Genomic DNA, 26,785 nt, shown 5'->3' on the forward strand with positions numbered 1-26,785 from the left:
CTATTTTTGTCGTGCACAGAGGCCCACGGGCCGTGCCCACGGGCGGTCGGGCTCTCAAAGCCGAGTTGTTCTGCATCCATCAGTAGCCGCCATAAAGCTTCCCTCGCTGCCAAAATTGTACGTGTGAGATTAGTGGTGGGGGGTCTCTTTTGGAGCTGGGGACTGATCAAAAGCTTTGTTGTTTTTCCTGCCTCAGCGTTGGGACATGATTTTGCTGATTTAGCCCAATCGCGACTGCCTCTCATCGGCAGAGGGGAAAGACATAGCCGCCCGATTGTAATCCTGGTAGTATTATTTTAATCACCACTTAAGCATCAGTCGGCTACGAGTCCTGTTTAACCCCAGAGTCTTGTTACGGATGTCTTAGAGGCCTCAGGCAGGTTTCCTGGCTCCAACTCCAGGACCCCCTTGACTGTTTAAGAATAAAAATAAAATTCAAATCAAAAGCACATAATTATTCCGTAAATTCCCAAGTGATGCACGGCATTGCGGGTGGATCTTATCTTGATTGTCTACAAAAATGGAAGCGAAGGCGGCGTTGGCACGTAAGGCAACGGAGTCGTAACGCGAGCGTTAAGAACACCCTTCTGTGGGCCACTTCTGTGCTTACGGTGGCGTGTGCGTTGAAAGTGTTTTTTTTCCCGTGTGTGATTTATTATTCGCAGGTTCTAGCCTCTGCGATTACTCGGTGAAGCCTGCCGATTACAAAGACATCCTCGCAGGCAGCACTTGTCCCAAGCTGCCGGTGCCAGCCAGGTATTGAGCCCACCGGGATGCAATCACCACGCCTGTTCTTCGCGCCTGACAGTCGTGCCGAACGGCAATTAAAACTCAACTCTATTTATTTTACCAGGTAAGGCCCACTGAGCTTTTCAGAGTTTTTTCACAAGCAACCTGGCCACAAATAATATCTCAACGAAGTGGCTTACGTGGAAATTTATAGCAGCCAAATACTCTAAGCGCATGTTTCTAAATGTGGAGGGGAAGAACCGGAGGACCCGGAGAAAAATCCACACGACCGCGGGGAGACAGAGACACACAGCAAACTCAAAATATACATCAAGCGTCGGGGTCGGGATTGAACCCGCGACCTCCTGTATACCAGGCGAGGTAGTTAACATCTCCTAGCCACCGTGATGATGATGAGAGAGAGACACGCAAACTCAAAATATACAGCAGGCGTCAGGGTCGGGATTGAACCTGCGACCTCCTGTCTACCAGGCGAGGGAGTTAACATATCATGACGAGATTTACGAAGAAAATAAGGTCGGGGCCCCCACCCTGTTTCGGCATGTGTGGGTGCGGCGCTTCGCTCTGTCATGTATCCCACTGAGCCTGCGATTAAAATTGCACGTTCCCATAACTGGGGCCAGTCTGCTCGGAGGACATCCCCACTGTTGACCTCCTACGAGGTTGTCAACCTTCGTATTGACCTCGGCGATGATGGGGCCGCATTTAAACATGACGGTAGAATGCATGGGCACGTAGACATCTTGGTCTACACTTTTGAGTGATAGTTATATTTTGTGCTGCTGTAGATATTTCAGATCACTCTGGTTGCGGTGGCTTCACTCGCATTTGGAGAGGTTGACAGGTCATATGCTGGTTTGGGGTTTGACTCGGCCGACAATTCCTCCTGGGGTTGTGAAATGTCAGCAGCAGATGTGCTTTGGAAAGACTGGCTCCCCCCCCCACACAATACGTGTTTGAAATTCCCATTGCTGGCTCAGGGTTGCCTACAGTGATGAGCCCTGCCCTCTTGCTTCAGTGATTTCAGATTATTGTACAGCTAGAGCATTTAGCTGATTTTAAGTTGCTTAATCGATTACAATATCACAATTGATTGCTTTCATTGTGATCGATTATTACTCGAGCCCTTTAACAAAAAACGCCAGTCACCCCCGACATAGTTGCCTTGCGAAGGCAGGAAACTCTCCTTGTACAAGCCACGCCCAGTGTGACGTGGCCCTGCCCATTACCGCCCATCTAGTGGCACACTTGGGAACAGGCGAGACTTTATTTTTTTTATTTTTTGGTCTTGTCGGATTCGTCGAACACTCGAACCGAAGATTGGTACAATTAAGCCCTTGCTATCATCAGATAACCCAGCTGTAACTTGATGAATAACATTCTTATAAATTGTACTTTTATTTTTAACGTAATGTTCATGTTAACGTAATTTTTGGAAAGTACTTACAATATTTGAATACACAACGTTTGTTGTTCGCAGCAGAATATTACGTCTTAAAATGTTCTGCTTCTCAATAATGTTGCCATTTGACACGTTGAAACAACAATATGTTTTGATTTGTTTAATTCAGTATTTGGGAGGTGACTTTTGCAATTTTAAACAAGTTTTGATAACTGGTTAGCTGATATTTTAGAAGTAAAACAATTCCACATTCGATATGTGATCCTTCCTTTGTTGCTTCAATTTAATGTGCCAAGATTTAACAGCAAGATAACACAACTGTAGACCTCGTAGCTTGCTCCACATGCATTGGCTGCCCATATATCACTCTATAATATCAGTGGTTCTTAGCCTGGGGTGCACGCACCCCCTGGGGATGCGAGATGCCCTTTCTGGGGGTGCGATTTTTTTAGAAAGTAAATCATCGAAAACACTAAGCACAGGCACATAAGTACAACTACTTTGTTTCGTCAAACCTACGTATTTATTAACATTATACATTTAACGATTGAGAACCATAAAGGTGAAGAACCACTGCGCTATATCCTTGAATGATCACAAGCTGTCGGCGAGATAATTTCCTCCTTTAAATTGTTTTGCTAATTTCTATTCCATGAAAGTAATCGTGGAACGCAGTACTTAATAGATGCAATCTGATAAAAAAAATTAAGAACTCGGATTAACGATAACCCACCTTTGGGTAATCTCATTACAGTTGCGTTACGTTGCTAGCACGCTTACTCCACAGTTCTGCTTTGATTCCACGCGGTGCATTCATTAGGCGCAGTATTGCAAGCAGTGTTTGTTTGTTCGACTTAGCGCTGACACTGACGGCGGGGTAATCTCCCGCTCGCCGTGTCGCGCCAATTTTGCCGAGCGGCCCTAATCCCGTCGTCGCTTTTGGAAGCGGGCGCCGCGCCGTGCCGCTCGTTTTTTTCGCCCCCATTCCGTTTGCAGTCGCGCAGAAAAATGCGATTAAAGGGCTAATGCCAATATTCTGCCACATTCCCAAATTTTCTTTAGGCTGTTTTTGCTCGGCCTGCTTAGCAGCACGGGGAGATAAGCGGCCAGCGTAAAAGGTCACAACAGCGGCCAATTTGCATTTAATGGTTTTGTAAAAAACATCATTCATTGCGTGTCGTCGGTGACAGTTGGCAACATTGCGACGGCTACCGAGGATGTAAACTTTGGCCGGCGTTTATCGGGGAAATTTTGACTACCTTCATTTTTTGACAGGCGTGTGTTGTCATCTCACGATACGCAGGCTGCAGAATGCTTTGTAGAAAAGCTGTCAGTTGCATTAAATACCCCGCGTCCAAAATTTCGATTTGAAGCTTTCGTGACTGCAGGGATTCATCTTCTTGGTTCTTTCGGTAAAGTCACGTAGAAGGGAAATAGTAAAATAATAAAAATAAAACATAAAATAATTCTCACGACGTTTCGGCCACAACACAAGCAGCCGTCCTCAGGTGAAGAACAGGTCTGTCATTCAGACACTGTCTTTCCGACAGACCTGTTCTTCACCTCAGGACGGCTGCTTGCATTGTGGCCGAAACGTCGTGAGAATTATTTTATTATGTTTTATTTTTATTACCCCGCATCCGTCGTAAATTGTGTTACGGTTGGGTTATATATTTCATGCGTCGCTTACATGTCGTGCATCTGCTTCTGCATTGCTAATTTTATTTTCAGTGCTGTGGCATCAGCGCGTCATCGGTTGCACATAATATAGTGCCGGTGCTGTCGTTGCCTCGGCTTTCATATCTGGGCTGGGTGTCGCGCGCCTGTAACTCAGCACTTGGGAGGCGAGCATTGGTGAATCCGCCGTAGAACCTCCAAACTCTCAAAACCCCACTGGGCTGCAGGGTGGCTGGAGGCAGTAGATTTTTAAATCCGTCTTTGCGGAAGTCTTGATACCCCAGTTTGCATCCACGTGCAAGACGCTCGCAAAACGGAATTTGCCGCATGTAATTCGAGACCGTTCTGAAAAAGAGTATTTAAATTCAGAGAGGCTTTCCTGAATTAAGGACATTATTATTATAAATCCCACACAGCATTCAGCAATGGCTGCTGCCAACTCACAAATTGTACCAGTCAATATGATTTGTTGCGTAGTCATTTGACCATCATTCATTCCGTCTGGGATGGGGGATCGTTGTGTTGTATAAATTCTTGGCAGAGATGGTTTTACTTATGCGACCGTGTTGACGCTTTTTCAATGCCTTCTCCTGGTTTGAAGTCTCGCCACGTCACACCAATACACGCTCCGATCTCTCCGCTGGCTCAAAGTCTCCAGTCCCACGAGATGGCCGACAGAATTGTCCTCACCCTATTCAAGATCCCCCATGGACTGTGTCTCCCTCATTACTTCTCATCTCTACATTTAGAAACATGCATTTAGATGATGTTGACCGCTATACAGTAAAACCTTGGATTGCGAGTTACTTGGTTTGCCAGTGTTTTGCAAGACGAGCAAAATTTTAAAATAAATATTCATTTGATTAACGAGCGAGGCCTTGCAATACGAGTAGTACGTGTATAAGCTTTGTCTGCCGAGCGTCACGTGATCACAACTGATATACGAGTGCTATGGATTACAAACACGTTTCGGGAACGAATTATGCTCGCAATCCAAGGTTTTACTGTGTAAGTTTCCACGAGATAAGCCACTTTGTTGTTGAGCTATCGTTTGTGGCCAGGTCGCTTCTGAAAAAAAACCTACAAGCTCAGTGGGCTTTACCTGGTAAGATAAAAAATCTTTAGTGTTATTTGCATTTTTTTAAATAGTTATTTGTTTACCTTTCCTATACTTTGCAGTATACCATTTACCCCATGCCCCTACTGAACGTCTGTGGAAAAAGAGCTTCATAGCTCATCGGATTCTTCCTGCGGTATAAATACTGATTAGCGTTATGCTCCTTCACTTACTCTGCGCTCCAACAACCAAAGGCCTTCTGTTGAAGCTCCCCGGTCAGCCGTCACACAATTGCTGGTCGCCCCTCTTCCTCCACTGCGCCCATAATCTGGAAGCTCCTTCCCAGCCATCCATGCTGTCGATTCCCCGCCCCTCTTCTCAAGTACAGCCTTGACAAACCTCCTATTAAATTTCGATTTAAAGCTTTCGTGACTGCAGGGATTCATCTTCTTGGTTCTCTCGGTAAAGTCACGTAGAAGGGAAATAATAAAAATAAAACATAATAAAATAACTCTTTATCAACACAAATTATTTTATTATGTTTTATTTTTATTATTTTATTATTTCCCTTCTACGTGACTTTACCGAAAGAACCAAGAAGATAAACCTCCTGATCTTCCCCGCCCCGTCACCGGCTGCCACGATTCACGAGTGCCACTGTTGTTGTATGGCGCCGGGAGCTGCAGTTTTTACCGATCAACTCTTTATCAACACAAATTGAATTGTACTGTGACCTTTAAACAGGGTGGCACGCCCGCAGAGTGGCGCGCCTCACAGAAAGAGGCCCCTTCGTTAGATTTCCAACTCCGACTCCTTTTTGTGTCGTGTTTGTATGTTCTCTCCCTGCTGTGCGTTGGTTCCCATCTGGTTCTCGCTGTTTCTTCCCCACGGCTAAGGAAAAAAAATACAATGCAACATCACAATGCTAGAAGGATACCTGCAAATTGCTCAATTGAGATTGTGCGCAGCAGAAGCAACAGAAACATTGCCCCCGCTGCTCCACCGCTGTGGAAACTTGGTTTGGGCCCTCCTGAAAACGAGTTGATACTAACTCATCGAAGCCTCACTGGGAAAAAAATAACAATGGTAGTGGGTGGCGGTAGCACGCAACGTGCGTGTGTTGGTGGTGTTGTTTGGCTTTTGGCTGGCCATCCAACAATGACGGTCACCGCATCGAGCGCTTTCAAATGCACTTCTGCGGCCATCTGCAACCGCTCTTCCGTCAGATATTAGGAAGTCACTGGAGCTTTTCACTTCATAATAATCTAGATTGAAAACTCATTTCTTTAGAACTGCCTTTTGTGTTTAGTGTTATTGTCTTTCCCCCACACCTCCAACTAGCGCGGTTGGCTACGTACGGTGCAAAATAATTTCCTCCGTCACACGTACGTACGTGCGTCGTTGTTGTTGCCCGTCCCGTGTGTGGTTGCCGTCGGCAGCAAGCCGGTGCTGCACCGCTGCGTGCCCACGAACATCACGTGCTTCATCAAGTTTGCCGAGACGGTGGCCGGCGTCATCAACAGCAATGACATCTTCCACAAGGTGATCAGCGGCATCATGAACAGCAAGGACGTCATCATCGGCCTCTGCTTCCTCGCGCTCGGTACGAATCGGTTTGACAACAAGAAAGGTCTCCCCCGTGTCGTCTTGACAGACTTTTAGAGTGCTGTGAAGCGAGCGCCTGTGAAGGCCGGCGCGGCAACAACGTTCATCGCATTCGAGAGCGAGGACTCTGGACAATATTCTTAGGTTTTTTCGGTAAAGTCACGTAGGTGAAAATAATAATTAAATAATCAATTAAAATTAATCAATTAAATCACGACGTTTCAGAGGCAACACAAGTCTCCATCTTCAGGTGGGACCTTCACAGCTAAATTTACTGTATCAAGATACAGTAGACGGAGACTTGTGTTGCCTCCGAAACGTCGTGATTTAATTGATTTCTTTTAATTTATTATTATATTATTTGTATAATTTTTTACCTACGTGACTTTACCGAAAAAACCTAAGAGTATGAATCCTTGCAGTCACGAAAGCTTCAAATCTAGAATAGACGCTGGACAACTTCCAGGTCTTAACAATTTCACGAAAAATATAATGACGTAATGAAGTTTCATCTGTCCTGATGATGATTAAATATATATTCCTACGAACAAAAACATATTCACTGATTTATTGCACTCTGGGATAAGTGGAACGTTATGTTAATGTTCTGAATTGCTCGTGGAGCAGTAGCAATTGTGGTGCAATCTCGCAGCACTTGCACTTTGTACAAGAAGCAACACGAAACGCTCGTAAATTAAATGGGCCAAACGTCCCAATGCAGGATCCCTCCTGCATTGGACTCGGTGATTTTCTATCGACGTCACAGTTTGCGACACACAATCCAGACGGAACACTGCATTCATTTCCCACAAATGTATCTGTTGGAGCTCGGAAACACGTGTCTTTTCAAGGGCAGCCACTTGCAAGAAGCCAATTAAAAAAGTTTTCACGACTGGCTCCCGGGGAGAAATAACTTCTCACTAATAACTCGAAAAGAGCCGGTGTCTGAATTGAATCTTGACTTAAAGCTTTCATGACTGCAGGAATTCATATTATTTGGGTCTTTCGTTAAAGTCACGTAGATAGGTTCAAAGAAAATAACAATTTATTTTCAATAATTTATTTTCTTTTAACCCATCTACGTGACTTTACCGAAAGACCCAAAGAATACGTCTTAAGTGAGTTTTGTTGCCAAAAGGAATTGTGCTGCAATGCGTTTAAGTATGTGTTGTTTACTATATTTTACAGACTGTTAATATTATCAAGTGATATATTCAGCAGGATATTGACACGTCATTTACGTAGCATATATCGCACTGGAGCTTTCTTGAAGGTTTGTACGTTGAACTTCTATCGTGGACAACTTGGACAGCTTAATGTGTTAAAGAGCATAGATTGTATATGCTAATGATTAATTAATAATATGGTAATGATTAATTCATTGTTCATCCATGACAACCTCTCTGAGTGTCAAGACTTTCAGGAAGGTCCTATATTATGTGAGGAACGTATTGCCCGTGAGTTCAAATGTTCTGAATTAAGTCAAAAAAAAACTCCAGCCCCCACTGTATATATAGTTGTCAGGCAATGCTAATTATGACGCTGGTTAATGTGTTTTCAATCCTCTAGATGCACGGAAGTCGATATTTGCTGTTTCACGTGATGACGATTTTAACCCTTTGCCCTTCCAGAGACATCTGCAAGTTGCAGGGTGGGGTTCCCCGTTCACAGCGGAGTCCCGGAACACGCAAGCGGTCCGGCGTTAATTTTATTTTAAGAGAGGCCGTAGCGCCGCTGTTTGTAAGACTTTGTTACTCACCGCAGAGAAGCGCAGCGGCACGACCGCCAATAGCTGACTCTACGATAGCTGGCGCCAAACTGCGCCACACGCCCTCCCGCGTGGCCTTTTCCGTAACGGAATCGGAAGAAAAAATTGACGACGTTAAGCGTGTACCTCGTCGGAATGGGAATGGTGTGGAGGGCGTCCTCATTTGACTCCGTTGTCGTGTCTGCGTGGCAGTGCTGTCCATCATAATGATGCTGGTTATCCGCTACATCTCCACGGTGCTCGTGTGGATCCTCACCATCCTGCTCATCCTGGGCTCGCTCGGTACGTACGGCACAGAGAGAGAGAGAAGTTTCGCACCACCTCTCTTCCCCCCCCCCCCCCGGTCCGTTATCTCATGCTGCCAATGATGGTGGTTTGGAGAAAAAGCTTCCAATACCAGTCGACGGATGTACTATCCTATGCTATTTTATTTTACCAGGTAAGGTCCACTGAGCTATGGATATCGCTCTTTTTCAGAAGCCACCTGGCTGTCACAAATGATAGCTCACCAGAGTGGCTTATTGCGTGGAAATGTCATCGCAGTCAAATACTGTAAACGTGCGTTTTAAAACCGGGAGGGTAAAAATCCACGCGTTCACGGGAAGAGGGACACCGCAAACTCCAATTATACAGCAAGCGTCACGGTTTGGGTCGAACCCACGGCCTCCTGTATACCAGGCGGGGCAGTTAACAACTCGCCAACGGGGCGCCCCACATGCTGTGAGGTCAATAAAACGGCGACCGTTGTGTGTGAAGTCGACAGTGTTCCACCCTTGGGAGAGCGTGGCCCCCTCTCAGAGCAACGTGGAATTTCCATCCAGAGCTGAAGGCCCACGAGACTGACGTTGCCCTGCTCAATTGCCTGTTTGATCCAGGATTCGATTTGACTTTTGGAGTAATTGTTCAGTACATTTTCCTGAACACGTCTCACTGAACAGGGGTTTGCTGCCCATGAAGGCCAAACTATTTTCTGCTTGCCGAGTGAGTTAATCAGGATGAGGTTTGTAATAGGATCCTAATGCCTTGACTAATGCCCAATGCTGAGGTGTTCTAAATCCTCAATGCTGAGTTGATAAAACTAGGCTCAATGCTAGATATAGAGGCTCTTTCCCGAACGTATATTCTCATAAAAATCCAAAGGTGTGTGAGAGTACACGATGTTTTTTGCCAGTTATCAACTGAAAGCAGCTTACCGAGAGTTTCAGTTTTCATCTTCTTGGTTCTTTCGGTAAAGTCACGTAGAAGGGAAATACTAAAAATAAAACATAATAAAATATTTTATTATTTCCCTTCTACGTGACTTTACCGAAAGAACCAAGAAGATGAATCGCTGCAGTCACGAAAGCTTTAAATCGAAATTTCAGTATTCAGTTTATTTGGTATAGCCCTGTGAGCCATTCGGCTCTTGAATCGGGTGCAAAACAAAAACATGAACAAGAAACATCTTAAAGTGACTACGCGCCCATCGATTAATGATATTTATTAAAAACTGAGAGGATTTTAAAACGAGTAAGAAAATCGTACGAGGTGCTGTTCACACAAAACAGGACCCTGGATTGTTGCGCAGACTCCAATACAGCGTTCCCTCGGTTAACGATATTAATTGGTTCCACGAAAACCATCGTTAAGGTAATTTACCGCTAATCGAATACGGGAAATGCATGTTAAAGACTTAATTTGTTCCAAGACGTTGACCTTTTTCACCCTAAAAACAGAGTTTATAATATTCAGACATGCAATTTTAATAAATATACGTTATAAGAACATTAAAGCTTTAATGTTAATAAAAAAAAACATGGATAAATAATGAATCAATGGAGCATCAAATACAAGTTCTTACTCTCGGCTAAGAAGATTTTTGGCTTAAATGGCGTCACTGATTGGCCAAGGTGCGATTGGCCGAAATTGACGGGGCCCGCGTGATACCGTAAACTTATCGTGAAGAGAAACAGTGAGGCTGGACCCCTTTGGGAGGAAGATCGTTTATCGAAATATCGTTAATCGATCAACGGACCACTGTATTGTGTTGTTTTTATTATACATATGTTCATAAGCATACTTTTCCGGAGTACATGGATCAGATTTGATGTTTTGTAGGCTTCACAGAGTGGCCACTGACGATGGGAAACATCCACGAGGGTGTTGGGGCAAGTGAACGTGTTGGCGGTTCTACACCGGTGGTGTGCGGTATATATAAAAAAGAAAAAACACTTTTTGTGCAACAATTTTTTATTTTCCCCGCAATTCGCAGCCCCGATCAGAAAATCTTGCGTGGTGATGGTGCGTCACAAAATCAGTTCTCGTGATGTCGAAACAGTCGGAAGAAGAACGGTTATGAGCAGCTAAACACACGAGGAAGCTTTGCAGTCTGTTGCCGTATAGCAGCCTCCAGCCATGATGACGATTGGCTGGCTCTGTGCTCCAAAGGCAGATTAGACTCCTCTTGCCCGAGACTTGGTAGGGACGGTTCCTCGATTCATTCCCGGAGTCATTTATGTTGGCGGATGGCGGCATCAAGAGATTACCACTCGCGGCGTCGCACATTCGAATGGGGAAAGCGGCTGCCGAATCTTAAGTGCAACTTCTGATGGAGAGTCTGCAGCTCACTCAAGGGCAACGGCAACATCGTCAGACTGCGTTACGAGGACCGGTGTGTTACGTTGCACCGGCGTACCCCCAATACGTCCAAATACTCGTGTAATTGGACACATCGGATCTGAGCGCTGCCCCGGGGTGTGAGCTGTTACCGCTGTACCCATAGCAGCAGCCGCCCCCAGGCAGTGATTGTCAGAGCATTGCTGTATCCATTGAACCCTGCCACATAAATAAAATAATATATAAACCTCTTTTTCCAGGACAGATTGTGACAGCACTTTTAGGTAGGAGTCACAGCGCTAGAGGGATGACTTACACTTCTTTTTACCGGCTTTATAAACTTTTGCCGAAGTGAAAGCAAACTTGTGAGTGTATACGAGCGCGCATCACCGTTTGTTTGAGCTGGTATTTAAATCTCTCCATGGCCTTGCCTCACCGTGCCTCGCTTCCGCTCTCAAATCTCTCCTATTGCTCACCGTTCCCCCCTGTCTCCTTGTGCACGATCCACCGTTTCTGCTCCTTTTCCCTACTCTGCCCCCTTGCACTTGAACAAACTTCCTCTCCACATGAAGCAGCGAGCACCCTCCCTGTCCACTTTCCACTCCTCCCTCAAGACCCCCCCGCCTCTTCTCCCTGGCCCCATCCTTCCCTCCATCCCTAGGCACCCACTATAATTCCCGTACACACTAAACCTCCCTCCCCCATACCCCATCACCGTATCACCTTTAGCTCCCCTCATTGTACCGCTCATAACCCTTTCAAAGCGCCTTGGATAACAGCGCTATATAAATATAAGATATACACACGTAACACCGCCGCCGCTCGTCTGAGGATTAAACGCAAGAAAAGTCCGTCTCGGGGAGCCTTGCTCTCCGGCGCGCACAAAGAACGAGTTCGTCCGCGTTTACTCGCCCGCCTTGTTCTCGGCCACGCTATTTCGCGCTTCGCCGGCCCTGCCACGCTAAGTGGTTTGCCTTGTCCCTCCCAGTCCACGCCGACAGACTCGGGAATTCATTACCTCCTCCCCCCCCCCTTTGCCTTTCCATCCCATCGCAGTGCGTATTTTTTGTCGTCGTTAAATCTGATGTCGGCCACTTGCCCCATCCACTCTAGTGTTTCCGATGTGGATTAGATTCACAGTAGGCTCTTTTGTGAGCGAATGTGTTGTTCAAGTGAGTAAGTGCAGTCACATGCACTCGCCAGCCTTTGCTCTCGAGCACTTCCCGTGTTGCGCAAGGTGTGTGGTTATTAAAGAGTTGATAATTACACGAACACAATTTTTGCTCCTTTTGTAGTAAGTGTTATTTCGAAATTGCTTATGCCTAAAAAGTATAGAAAATTACCTATTTTCCAGAACATTCCAGATAGATTCCGTGCTGAGTAAACTTGGAGTAACTTCCTAGAACATTTCTAACTCCTGCAAGTTTCACCAGTATCTTCTTTTTCTCGGCGTTTGCCTGTCCGCGTTACCTTCAGCGGTGTTTTGATCGTATCGGTGAGCGGTAGCGTGGCCCCTGACCCCCCCCCCCCGCCTCTGACTTTAGGCACAGTTTCATGTTCCCTTCCTTTCGTATCAGTTTGAAGATCACTCTTGAATCAAATGGCCATTCTCCTCCGTTCAGAGTTTCTGTACAGATCGTATGTATGATAACAACCTCACCTGCTTTTTTCAATGTTGACTATTAGTTAATTAATCTCCTCTTACGTCCAAGTATTATAACTCTTCATTTGCTGCTGTTTTTTTTTAAAGGCATGAACCGTAATACAGGAGGAAGGGGGCGGCGGGGGTGGGGGGTACAGAAATTGCGTGGAACGAAGTCCGAACTCGGTGCCTCCTGGGTTCTGGGAAGGCGAGGAGCGTGGGACACGCTGCCCCTCCCCCCCACTAGCGATGTAGGCGACTTGACTTGAAGCTTTCGTGACTGCAGGAATTCATATTCTTCGGGTCTTTCGGTAAAGCCACGTAGATAGAAAAATAATAATAATAAACATCACTACGTTTCGATTTCTACTTACGTGGCTTTACCGAAAGACCCAAATAATAGTAGGGGACTTGCGAGCAGTTAGAATGTTGGCGGGTCTTTACAATTGGTGGTCGTCCAAATTCGCTTTCGTCTCAGAGTTGACAGCTCTCCCCGTGTCTCGTGGTGCTCTGCAAATTTCTTCGCAGTATTCCCTTCAAACTTTCTATTTCTATGACAGAGTGTACCGATCCCTGGCCTCAGTGGGATCCAGTCTGGGCCTCTATATTTTTGGACGACATCCGATCTGGAATTCTATTTTCCGATTAACTGGGTGTGCCGAAGAGCCAAGAGAAAAACTGTTGAAACGTGGCACCGTATTCCGCACTGTGAAAAGGCCAATTGACACGGGAGTGCATGAAAAATTAACTACTACTGTAGAAAGTGAAACCTTCAAAGGAGTAGGTTTAAGTACCTGTGGTGGGAAATTAACATCCAAGCAAGCTGCATCAAAAAACAACCTTGCGGATCTCGTCAAGGAGCATAAACCAATATCACGCAAACTGTGGGCATCCACGCAGCGGCTTTGCCTAACCATTAAACCAAGATGGTCACTTCATCGCACGCTTTCAGATGCGCTTCTGCGGCCATGTGGAACGCTCTTCCTGCCGACGTTAGCAATCCACTGGAGCTGTGCACTTTTAAATCATCGCCTAGTTTGTAAACTCATTTGTTTGGAACTGCTTTTTGTGTTTAGTTTGTTGTCCTTCCCCTGCACCTCCGATTAGCACGGTTGACTACGTACGGTGCGAAATAAGTTCAACATACATACGAACACGAGCTATGGCAAGGGTTAACTTGACACAGATAAATATCTGGAGGAACAAAGCATTAACAAATGAAAACTGGGACTTGTAATTTCAACTGTCTTGCCACTTGTTGTACGGACGGATAATCGTTGGCAATGAAGAAAAGCGATGAGCCAAGAATAGAATGATGTGTAGATGTGATGCTACAGACTCATACTTCACACTCCCCGGAGAGCAGAAAGTACAAACGAGTCGGTACATGAAAGGATTTTCAAACAGAAGAGGACACTCCTGCACACGATTGAAAACGGGAGCAACTTTTGGTGTATCGTGAGAAGTAGCTGTAGAGAAGATAATCGTTTGATGTCTGCGGTGAGAAGAGGCTGTGAAAACAAGATTGGAAGACGGCATTAGAGGGACGATTGAAATGCAGGAAGAGCAGAACAAGCCAAATTAAAACGAAACTATTTTTTCTTTTTCCAGACGGGGCCTGCTAGATGTTTTTCAGACGTGACCTAGCCACAAATGACAACTCAACGAAGTGGCTTATAGCCTGGAAATTCTATCGCAGCCAAATACTCTAAAAAGCACGTTTCTAAATGTGGAGAGAAAAACCGGAGGGCCCGGAGAAAAATGAACGCGACAACGGGGAGAACATGCAAACTCCAAATTATTTAGGCATCAAGGTTGGGATCGAACCCATGTCCTCCTGCATAGCAGGCGAGGTAGTTAACATCTCCTAGCCACCGTGACGGCCCTGAGACCTGAGAAAGACCAGTGCGTTGCCCATCATGGATGCTGCAAATGCCAGCAGGGGATCGGCTAAATAACTGAAAACGGCATGAAAAGTTTGTCCTCTTTTTAAGGCCGTGTTGTTGACTAATGTTTCGAGTATTTTAGAGACTCGAGCGCCATGCCAAATAAAGGCAATAATCGTAATTGTGCGGGTTCACAACGGCGCACATTATCTCATGAATGACAGTGGCCGCAGAGTGCTGCAAGCGTGCAGCGAGATGATGGCGTTCCAGGTGGAGCGGCGGGGGAGGGACGCTGCCAGCACTGAGCACAACGCCTGGAGGGACGGTCGCGGTCCGATGGCGAGCGGACAGGAGACGGTCTGCCGTGAGCCACAGGGCAGCGTGACGAGCAGCAAAGGAAGATTTTACAGGGGACAACCAAAAGTAGATCTGATAATAAGCGTCATTAATTTTAGCACGCCCGAGTTGAAAATGACTCACTTCCCCCGTCTTTATTTACGTCCGTTACATTGCGGTCGTTTCATCGGCTTCGTGTGACGCGGTGAATGTTCTGCTCGGAAGCCTCGTCATGAAAATATTTTTATCTTCACTAGTTCAAAATATGTCAAGGTTTAAAGTGGTGGTTTCAGCCACCAGTGTTAGGAAATCTACATTCCTATGGCAAAGGGGCGAGTCTGTTCCGTATGTTGTGCAGTAGAACCACGCGGAGACGGAGTACTACAAGAGCTGTTACCCTTTACTAAATCACTGTCACACTCGACATCCTACGCTCACACCAGTGTAGGTGCACTCTCTCTTGGTCCTTTACCCCACACACTGAATACCCTCAGCTACCCAAGCTACCCTTTGGGCTCTTTCACTTTCACTCGTCTGCCTGGAGCGGGGGGTTCAGCCAACACCACTCCGCGACGAGGAGGGAGAGACCCCTTGCAGCCGATCCTTACCCTGGCTCCCCACGACGACCTCACCTTCGTCACGGGGGGTGGGTCGCCCTTAAGAACCCCTTGGGGTGTCTCCACCCCATAGCTCGGACCCACCTTTGTTCCCGAAGGTTTCCCTTACACTGCCCGTGACGTTACGTCATCCTTGGCTGTCAACCCGCTCGCACCTCCTTCTGTTCAACACCTCATTGGTTACTCACAATACTCCTCGACACATAGAACAACAGCCTTTGACATCCCACAAAGCGCTGATACTTTAGCTACCCCACGCAAGGATAATGGATTGAGTTCAATCACTGCCGGAGGCGGATCTTGAAACTTCCCAGGGTGCTGGTCTCGAAATGTCAACGTTTCTTTAAACGGGGACCTCCGTGAATTAACATCGATGAGAAATCAAATGTGCTTCCGCTGGCGATTATAAATGAAATGCCAACTTTACTGGCATTTGAAGGAAGGCGGCGGGGTGGACGATCACTCCTATGTTTCCTCGACACATCGGACAGTGGTGACGGACCACAAGCAAAAGCCGAGGCCGCCGACGTCAGCTTTTACAAGAGGAAAGGTGGCAAATCTGTAGCGTGATGTGTCACCCCCTATCCCTTGGCTGGCGGGTAGCCTTTGAGAAACAACGTCGCTCCATAATAAAAGTCTCACTCAAGTCATCGAGGTACAAGTCCAACCATCGTGGGAAAGAAACTAAACCGAGAAAAATTTTATTTTACCAGGTAAGGCCCACTGAGCTATGTATTGTAGCTCGCTTTCAGAATCGACCAGGCCGCAAATGATAGCTCTACTCAGTGGCTTATCATCACGTGGAAATGTATAGTCGCAGTCACAATGCCCATAGACGCGTGATGTTGATTCTAACTGTGGAGGGAAAAACCGGAGGACCCGGAGAGATATGCACACGACCACGGAGAGAGAGACACGGAAACTCCAAATATACAACAGCAGCCGTCGTGGTCGAGATCGAACCCACGACCTCCTGCACACCAGGCGGTGTAGTTAAGGAACAGCGACGAATTGTGAATCATCCGCGTATATTTGTGTGACGTGGCTGAATGAAATGGCACAACGTGTCGGTTATGCAACGGTGTTAACTGGCGTATGTTTCTGTAGCCTGTGTAGTTGACAACTTCAGCCCACTTAGCGTTCCTATATAAAACGGGTCACGCGCTTCGTCTGGGTACGTTGCCAGTCCTGTCATTCTAAAGCGATTTTAACATTTGAGTTTTGTCAAGCTACAGCTGCAGACTAATTGGATAGTCGGCTAAAACTTACTGAGAGTCGATCGTGATTGGGTGGCATGTTTTTAGAGATTTGTAATTACGATCATATTTCGTTTAGATCTTTCGGGCGACAGTGGTAGCTATTTATAAGCACATACCCACTGAGAACCAGGCCAGCTGTGCTGACATCTGAAGTAGGTTACTTATTTCTAGATTTCGAATTTACCCCCCGCAGCATAACAAAAGGCTGCTTAATCTTAGCTTTCTTATCTACTTCCGCCCCTACATCACAAAGCTTCAGTTTAAACTCCATGCGTTGCCTCCCAGCACCCTCCTCGTTCCTCACATCGTTGCCTCCCAGTCCACAGCCCGCCCACACACTCACCATGGCCCCTCCCCTCCCTCCAACCCCCGCGACTATATAATTCCTCGTCACAGCCATCTCTGAGACACACTTAAGCGGTTGTGCTTTCGCTACGCCCGAAACGTCGTGATTTAATTTAGTTGTTTTCATGTATTTTATTTTTTACCTACGTGACTTTACCTAAAAAACCAAAGAGTAGTGTACTTGTGTTGAGATGCGAACCACGACGCGGAGGCAGGTCTTCTTAAGGGCCGACGCCAAGTTCATTACGGGCTGATGCTTATGTGGGACGGTTATTATATTTCTCCCCAGGGGAAGGGTACTGGGAATCCCGAACACCCACCCCGGCTCACCCGGGCTCTCCCCTCGGCACCGACCGAGGGATCCGCCAACTCGGTCGGCCGGGTGAAGTAGCCACCCTTGCCCGGTGCTAATTCCCCCCTACCCTGGGTCCCAACTTCTACCCTTTCACGTTCCCGGCTTCGGCGACGACGACCCCGCTCACGTCACGGGTTTCGGCTTCAATACCCCAGGGGGACATGACGTCATGACTACCCCTCAACACTTGTTCCAGAAGTTGCCATTTGCCACTCCCTGACCATGTCCTGGTATAAGCACGTGTTGCTTATGCGAGGACTGCTGATATGGTGTGCTTATATGCCAGTTCTACTGATTTGTCATTGTTGTAATAGTAATTTCATTTTATTGATCGTCATTCATGCAATTGCATCCCACGACGCTGCACATCAATTATCCAGTTGCGTACACAGATAATACAAAAACAGCAGAATTGGTGGTCACTGAGCCAAACGATTGTACGCATCCAACAGAGGCTGTGCATCGGACGCATTGCTAAAGTTTGCAGATAAAGTTTTTAAAGATAAAGCTCTTGCAGAGATGGTAAGGTGCCCCCTAAATGAATGTAGACTTCTGCGCTTTCGTATGGAGGCCTTCTCCTGGCACGATCTTTTGAAGTGCCATCACGTAAAACCACAGTGCGCGCTTGTCAAAGAGGAACTGCTGATGCATCCTCTACCCGGGAGCTCTTAAGAATTACAGCACTTCCTCGTTATTCACGTACTCGCTGTCCGTTATTCTTGGCTAGCCGCGAATTGCAATCTGGAACTCTGCATGACTGCATCGAGAGAGAGCGAGAGAGAACGTGATGAGAGATGATAATTTTCATGTATTAAGATCTTATTTATGTATTTAAGGTAATTCATTTAAAAGGCCAATATTATATCAGCAAAATGTGCGATTAGCGAGCATCTCCAGAAGGCATTCCTCCCAAATGACGAGGGAATCCTGCGTGGCACTCGGGTGAGCCGTTTGTGGGTAAATGACGAGTGATTTGAAGAATTATTTGTATGCATTGTTCTTATTGTGAAACCCGATTAATTGACAACGAACGTGTAACGTTCAAATCATAGCAGCGTTTAATCCATCGCAGGCTTCGGATCGCTGTGAAAAAGCATTTACGATCATTGAATAATATCACCAACGCAGAAGGTGAACAGATATTTTTAAGCGGTCGGATGAAGCTAACCCAATTACCGTAATTGACAGCATAACATTTGCAGTCAAACAATTTGTTTTCACAACAGTTGGATTGTCCCCGGCATGTCCACATTGGTATTGTGTAACTGTTCAAATCAAATGAGCCCCCGTTGCCTCTCATCTCACCGCTTCCATTCGTGTGTGTGTGTGTGTGGGCGGCGGTGTAGCGGTTAGTATGCTGTGCTACGAACCCAGCGACCCGAGTTCGATTCCCTCTCATGGCGAACACCGGTGACGATTATCAGAACCGGTCCAGGGCCTCCCCTAGGTCGACACAGCCTAAGATGAGTACCTGGTGCGGTGTGTAAACATCGCCACTGGGGAGACAAGGGCGGCCGGGCGTGGTGCTGGCCACCCACTCCCTCGTGTACCGTTCCGGCCTTCATAGGTGCTCGCTAACAGCACTTGCCCGAACAGTCTGTTAAGGCTACACGGGGGGGATCTTTGTCTTTGGGGCTAGACCTTGAGCGCAACCATAATGGGCTTGGCAAAAGGACAACCCCCGCCCCCCTCCACCGCCTGACCCGTTTTTCAAAAGCGGCTTAAAGTAATAAGGTTACGTGCATAAGTTCGGATTAATCTGGCTGATAAAGAAACCCCCTGTCTGTCTCTGTCTCCCCCCTTTCGCTCTACGGAGACAATTCTGCAGGTTCAGTCGTCATCCCACTTTTCCCCTTCCCAAAAAAAATTGCTGGGTCACGGCATTTGAAATGTCACGTTACCAATTAGGGTTAGATGCCGTTGGGGTTTGTCGCTTTTTCCGCGTGCGGCATCGGGGACCTGCCTGGTCCTTTTGTTTGTCGGACCGTTGAGGATGACAGGAGGCCCGAGACGCCTGCCTGTGACCCCTGCCCGTGACCCCGCATCATCGTTAGCAATGGGGGATGCGCGAGTCGGTCACCCATTGATACACAGTAGAATCGATTGTCCGGGTGCGGTTTATCCAATTTGCGGGTTAACCCGCGCACCTGCGATTTTGACATGAATTAATGACTTGTGGATTTTCCCTTAAGCCCAAATGAATCATCTAAAAGCAGTTGTACATTGTTGTACTTGGAAATGTTGTTCACAAGTCGCGTGCTTCAACCGAACAAATGTGTTTCTCCGGTTAATCCGAAATCCACGTGATCACCTCTACAGTACAGTAGTTGCATATATTTACAACAGCGTGCAGAGTTTGATTGATGTTGATTGGCATGGCTCTGCTGCTGTCCACTTAGCAGGCTGAGTTTACTGCGCTCGAGCAGGGAAGTGTGAACACTGAGCATGCGCATCGTCGATCGGTCGACCGATACTTTTTGGCATAGAAATCCGCGAAAAATGTATATTTTTGGGTTATCCGCGATTTTGAATTATCCGCGGCCGTCATTAGTGCGTATATTCGAGAGTCCCGTTTTAGACACATGTTAGTTCAATAGTCACCCCGCATCTGTTCTCATCGCTGCTATGCTCGAGTCTAAAAATTATCTGCCCGAGTTGACCTGGTTGCACCGAAGGAATTCATTTTTCGTGACGTCGATTTTGTTATTGTTGTTGTTTGTGTTTTTTGTATGTGCGATATTTTAGATCCCTTGTGAGTCACCGCTTGTTTGTTTTTTTTTGTCCCGGTTCACATTTTTCTTAGTTGGGGCATTTTTTGTTTGTTTGGCTTCTGTCGTTTTGGGTGAACCCACAAATCTGGCTATCGCCTGATGAAGCTAGTTGTAATTACTGGCGAAACGTCTTAATGAGATTGTAAATGTTGTGGATTTGTTTTTCCAACACACCGCTGTGATGAACTATGAACGAATTGGCACATTCTGTTTACGTGACAACCCTTACTAGTTGGCTGTGTCGGCTGGTGTTGGGTTTTACGCGATCTAACCCAAAAAACCTGCGTTATGGATTAGACTCTGCCCCGTTTTCCCCTCCCCGAGTGCTCACATGCTTAAGCAAATTAAATGTTGAGCCGTGCAAGTTGTATTCAAGTGGGAAGACGGATGATAGTTATAATAAATTACGAAGTTTAACAGCCGCGGGGGTGCAAAGGTCGACAATAAAACTATTATGCATGGCAATTATAGAAGCAAATAATCCGAGTGGGTCGACGGGGTCAGTGGTTTCGCTGTGTCCTGATTGGTTGCTGCTGTTGGCAGTGTTACACTTCCACCGCCATTTGTTTAACCAAGGAGACTCGCCGCACTCCACGCACAAAGGGTAATAAGCTAATCTTTTTTTTAAACCATTGTGACTAAACCAGGGACGTAAAACCACGTTTAAAACTTCCATCGCTCCAGACTGTTGCACATTCTCACCAAGGTAGTTTTTTGTTGTTTTAATATGAATCGTGGTCAGTCCACTGCTGGATGAAGGCCACCGCTAACTCTCCTGGTCCTGCTATGTAATAATCCACCTGTCTCCACTCGAACTGATTTCATCGCTCCATCTCCTCGGGCAAACGGCCTCTTGGGCGTAGTGTTTCGGACCGCACGGGTAAAACAAAACAACTGCAGTACTTAGCCTGTGGTGGGAGCAATGGGAAATGGAGCCGCAGTGGGGCACAAAGGCCGGGGTGTTCGGAAAGCCGTGCTCCAAGCGGAACGAAACCGTGACCGCAGTTGCCACGTTACGACGGGCGCCTGTGGCAGGTGCCTGTGGCAGGTGCCCGTGGCACGCCGCGGCCATACCGGCGGCGCGCCTTGACGGGACCGTGCCTGCCGTTGTGTTCTCAGCGGGCACGGGCGTGCTGTGGTGGATGTACGCCGAGTACCGCACGTCCGGCAACACCACGCTCCCGCTGCCGCAGCTGCCCATCGTCAAGAGCAACGAGCAGGGCCTCCTCATCTACGCCATCATCGCCACCGTCTTCACGGTAAGTGTTCGTACGCGCAGCAGAGCTGTCGGCCTCCTTGACCTCATTTCGTTTCCGCTGCCAAAGTGCTCGGCGACGCCTTCGTTTTACAGCGAAGGCCAAGTCCGGGGGGGTGCGCACAGCCAAATTCCATTGATGCCCCCACCGCACCTCGTCACCGCTTACATCGACGGGTGACATCTGGCCTCCCGAGGGCCCATCACCGCCATCTCATCGGTACACAGATGTCCCATCTCATTCGTCAGAGACCACTGTTACAATCCAAATCACTGTCCCATCCCATTCGTCAGAGACCACTGTTACAATCCAAATCACTGTCCCATCCCATTCGTCAGAGACCGCTGTTACAATCCAAATCACTGTCCCATCCCATTCGTCAGAGACCGCTGTTACAATCCAAATCACTGTTACATCCCATTCGTCAGAGACCGCTGTTACAATCCAAATCACTGTTACATCCCATTTGTCAGAGACCACTATTACAATCCAAATCGCCACTATCTCTGAGATCTACCAATCATGCCCCCCTTCTCAACGACGGGCTGTGCTCTCCATCCATCTAATCTGGGGGTGATCACCGGGCTTTTGTTTGCGAGGCACCCAGGATCCAGAATTCCCAGCCCCTTGGAGGTCAGGAACTCGCATCACTTTCCATCGCATGTCCTTCTCCTGACCCCCCCGCACTTCGAGATGAGCACCTCCGATGAGCACGGTTCGCTACGTATGGTGCGAAAGAAGTTGAATGTGCGTAGAGTACATGCCACCCAAAACAACTTCCTCCTCTTGATTGCAGTTATTCACAGCTGCAGCTCGGAGTGGGATCTCCAACTGGGTCTCCCACCACTTTGCACGTGCACTGACATTGAAAAAAAAACCCTGCAACCGAACTCTCTCTCTCCCGGGCCGTACAGGTGATCCTGCTGCTGATCATGCTGGTGCTGAGGTCCCGCGTCAAGCTGACCATCGCGCTCTTCCACACGGCCGGCAAGGTCTTCATCCACATGCCTCTACTCATGCTGCAGCCCCTGTGGACCTTCATAGCACTGCTCATCTTCTGGGTCTACTGGATAGCCGTGCTGCTGCTCCTGGGAACTGCAGGTGCCTCCCTCCCTCTCTTCCTCCCTCCCCCTCCCCCGCACGCCCTTTGCATTTCCGCCCTCCTAGATGCCGTGTGCCGGGTCTCAAAACCACTTGGCTTTCAGGCATTTTGTTTTTGTAAATAAATTCGAGTTCACAAAAATGTATCCCTGCTTTGGACCCAGCCCATCGTCGCTGTGGGGTTTGATGCATTGAGTGCGCCACTGCAGAGAAGTCCAGAGGCGGTCATTCTCTGTTAGGTTTTAACGCCAGGTTCAGGGCGGCCGACAGAAATAGGTCGTCCCCATTGCTCGTTTGACACGCAGAGCCCCAGGCGTGTCACCCGCTGTATTTGCAGCTGATGACAGTGCCCCCGGGGGGGTTTACTTGACTCAACAATTGGAACGTCGCAAAATTCTAAAAGACCACTTTGGGTGAATGACTTCACCAATCGTTCCTCTGAGGTCAATAAAATTAGCATCAAAATTGCCGTGTCGACCTTAGGCGAATGCAGTTTCCACCCGCCAACTCAAAGTTTACAGGGAACTCGCAAATTAAACATTGACAGTTTGGGTAATAAAACATTAGTTTGTATTTCGCGTCATTTTCGCAATAATTGCAACATGTCCCAACGGAACGTGCACCCACGGACCCACCGGAGGTGAGCGTGGTAGTACAAAGTAATCTTTTACAGAGGCTTTTTATTACAGCGTGATTCAAAATTTGAACAAAAAATATTGACATTTCCAGGGATGGGCATCGATGCTATTTTTGAGGTGGTATTTTTTGTTCTCTTCTCTGCATGAAAACTGCGATGCATTTTCACGTACAATTATTGCACCCATGCTGGCAACTCCAGCAATGTTGAAAGCGCACAATTATTTTCGACCTCCGTCACCTCTGCTTCTTACAAGTGACGACGTACGTGTATGTTTTGCGGGTCTGGTCGTTCGGTGTGTGCGTGCCGGTGATTATCGTCAAGTCCTTAACACTTCTCACAAGACGGGGTGGTCAGGCCCCCTAAGAGCGACGAGGCATGCGATGAGCCGCAAATGTGTGGTCGATTCGCGTCCACCATTGACGATCGCGCCACAAACAAAATGCCGCGTTGAAAGTTTCTGTTTGCCAAACGCAACGCGCGAGAGTGTCCGCTCATCTCCGTTTGGCGCCTTTTGAGTCGTGCGTTGATATTCTACCCTCCCAAGACCCGACATCTGCCTGTTGACTTGCTTACTAGTCTATTTGGACGTACTTTAAATGACCGCAGAGGGCCAATAGTCCCGAGTCATATTTCCGAATGTGTTGTCGAGTGTCCTCAAGCCAATCGCAATTTCCCACCCAGCCCCGATTTTTTTTGTTTTACGATTCCACCTTTTGCGTTAACCTCAACCGTAATTTTTTTTTTTAAGCGAGCGTTTTCAACCGTCACCGTCTGCTGTGGGGGAATGTGCTATTTTCACAGTCGGATGTTGGGAAACTTGAATCCAGGTCACAGGTCAATTCGTCGCACGGCTATGGGTATACCACATTTGTTAGGATGTCAATAAGTTGCACGTATGTTGGACTTCTTTCGCACCGTTACGTAGCCAACCTCGCTAATCGGAGGAAGGACAACACAAAAAAATTAATTAGTTTTCAATCGAGAATTTAAAGTGCACCGCTCCAGTGGCTTCCTCATGAAGTTGATGGTCCCATGGATGTACACTGCCCCGCCAAGGGAACGTGGCATTTCCACCACCGGCTCAGGGCCACCAAATGGAGATGAACACCTCCTCGTTCTTCTACGAGCAGGGAGATGCTTTGACTCGTTGTGGTAGTATTATGAATAATAATAAAAACATTCTTTGGAACTGGGCACCTAGGCTGGTCTTATACGTCGCCGTGTAATTGTACGAGGTTCCACTTTGCAGGCAGGTTGCGAGGCGGGGGATCCTGGCGTCGTTGAGTGCTGTTCCCGCGTTGATAGTTGGGCATTTGCCGCGAATGCCCTCTTGTGTTGTCGCCTCTCCCCCCTTCACACTGCTTCTGTTGAATTTCAGAGGTTCCTGTGGCACCTGGCCCGGCAGGTATGTTGAAAGCCTTGGAGGGGGTGGTCAAAACGGGGGGGTGGGGGGGGGCACATTTTTCACGTCGTCGGTGGAGCCCACCAAGCGTCACGCTCGCCCCGCCCACGCCCGCAAAGTCCGTTTGCGCGCTGGCGTGCCTGTTGTATTGTCTGCGGGCGGTGTCGTGCGACTTCGCAATTTGCACGTCGCTTTCGTCTGCCGCCGAGGAGTCGGTTGATCCTCGCGTGCGCGGGTGAGCCGGGTTTCCGAACCCCGGCGTTGGGTGGCGAGGTACGTGTGCATGTGTAACGGTCGCTCGGAAGTTGGACGCACAACCTTGGCATTGCCCCCACCACGACTGGAGGAATTGCGATTGACGGAACAGGGTGTTGTTACACCAGTGGGTGTTTGCGCACTTGAACGAACCTGACAAACCAACAAACTATTTTATTCCCTCGTTATTCACGAACTTGATCTATCCGCAATTTTGGCTGTCCTTGAATCGCATCTGGAACCTCTGCGCCAACTACTGGTCATCGAGAGAGAGAAAGAGGGAAAGAAGAAAGTGATGAGAGAGATTGTGATGAGATAAAGTGGTGAGAGGTGAAGTGATGAGAGATAGTGTTATGATAATTTTCATGTATTTAGTGTATTTTTTCAGGTACTTATTTTAGGTTATTAATGAAAAAATATATAGCTTTTTCTTTGTCCAATATAATCCATGAAATTCACGAGCATCTCCGGCGGACCCCGGAGAAAAATCGACGTTACCATGGAGGGAGAGAGAGAAACACGCAAACTCCATTTTAAATACAGCAGGCGTCAGGGTCGGGTATCGAAGCCAGGACCTCCTGTATACCAGGCGAGGCAGTTAACATCTCCTCGCCACTATGGCATCGAGCGGACGTTAGTTTTTTTTCTCGAGTCGTCAGGCTCTCAGTCCACTCGGGTGTGCGCCCAGCTTGAGGAAGCGACGACGGAGAACTCGGCGCCTGCCAGACCAGGAACAGTGCCCACCTCTCGACGCCAACGTGCGCCTGGCGCCGCCTCGTGCGTCGCTGCCAGCCGCCACACTTTTAATGCCGCAAGCGAGCTAAACCCTACTTTGTGAGATACGTACCGTGTCATTGGACGTCTATTTGGTCTCGTGTGGGTTTTGATTGGTCAAACGATGGTTGGCTGTAGTTCTGGAGAGATGGGCTGTTGCTAGGCTGATGGGGGTTGGAGTTGCCGTCCCCCCCCCCCCCCCGTTATCTGAAAGGCACGGTCACGGCAGTTTTAATTGAGTTGACGTTGCCCCCGCCGTCTGTTTAAATTGAACGTGTTGATGTGCGATGTTCAGTTCATTGAGCCTTTCATCAAACGTGCGGGCTTGATGAAAGGCTTTCAGAACACGACACGCACACCCTGAAGCTGGCATTGAGACGGGTCGCGTTGGCGACGTTGGAATTCCGTGGTTGTGCCTTTAAATGTCCTGTGACTCACTCACTAACAGCTGCGTGTAAGTTGTCTTGTGACTGTTGCACCCAGTTTAATAATGCTTCTTCCAGATGGGGTGGGCATGTGTTGGTGTAATGGTGAATCACATGATGGTTGACTGAATCTTTCCGCCAAAAAAGAGCGTTCACTACCTTTTGACCATTTTTATACAATTCGTGTATTAATGCGGTTTCCTTCCTTGCCATGACACTACTCATTGGTAGAAACTAGCAGAGATGTTCACGTTGTGTTTCCTGCACACATTAGCATAAACCTCTATATCAATGCACAAATCGGAGCCACAGCTCTTTCAACCTCGCAAAGCTGGACCAAGTCGGTTCTGGGCCAACGGGCGGAAGATTCACCTTTGTTTGACGAAGAAAAAAAAAAGGAAACGAGGAAAACAGAGGTCGTCGCCTCCGAGTCTCCGTCGCGGAATGCTTGCCTCGTAACAACAGCTCGCGTCACTGTCTGCCAATAACCAGTCGATAACCGCTTCCGCTCGGCTTTTAATGAACAGCGGCGAGGCCGGGTGGTCTCGCCGCTCCGGGGGCTTCGCTTTCGCCTCCGGGAAAGACGTGGGGCCTAATTTGGTACAACCTCTCGCGATCCAGGCTTCCCAAGCACTCGGAACTGTTGCTGGTCAAATTAAGAGGCAGGTTTTTTGGCGAAAAGGTTAACAAATGCGCCTTCTCCCAAGCCGTTCGCTCTCCAGCGAGTGATTTTTGTTTGTTTTTAAGGTCTAGGGGGCAGCGTGTGCGCGCCCGCCGCCTTCGCTTGCTGGCGACAAGGCGATTTCGATGACCTCCGACGAAGTGAAACAGAGTAGCCGTCCCTTTCGTTGGCCGTGTGCCCAGATT

General features: G+C 47.8%; 1 protein-coding gene across 2 annotated transcripts in view; it reads left to right on the plus strand.

Moving 5' to 3' along the window:
- The window catches only part of LOC144733321 (choline transporter-like protein 1), a 71,269-nt gene that overhangs the window by 30,056 nt on the left and 14,428 nt on the right, over window positions 1-26,785 (plus strand). Inside the window, exons 5-10 of one of the 2 annotated variants that reach the window (XM_078615158.1) lie at window positions 666-756; window positions 6,326-6,489; window positions 8,452-8,541; window positions 21,185-21,324; window positions 22,236-22,422; window positions 24,441-24,467. In XM_078615158.1, the coding sequence (XP_078471284.1) occupies window positions 666-756; window positions 6,326-6,489; window positions 8,452-8,541; window positions 21,185-21,324; window positions 22,236-22,422; window positions 24,441-24,467 (699 nt within the window). The remainder of the gene's footprint in view (window positions 1-665; window positions 757-6,325; window positions 6,490-8,451; window positions 8,542-21,184; window positions 21,325-22,235; window positions 22,423-24,440; window positions 24,468-26,785) is intronic. The other variant, XM_078615159.1, reaches the window with a different exon arrangement.

This window comes from Lampetra planeri, chromosome 46 (assembly GCF_965212315.1).
Source record: "Lampetra planeri chromosome 46, kcLamPlan1.2.h2, whole genome shotgun sequence".
NCBI lineage: Eukaryota > Metazoa > Chordata > Hyperoartia > Petromyzontiformes > Petromyzontidae > Lampetra > Lampetra planeri.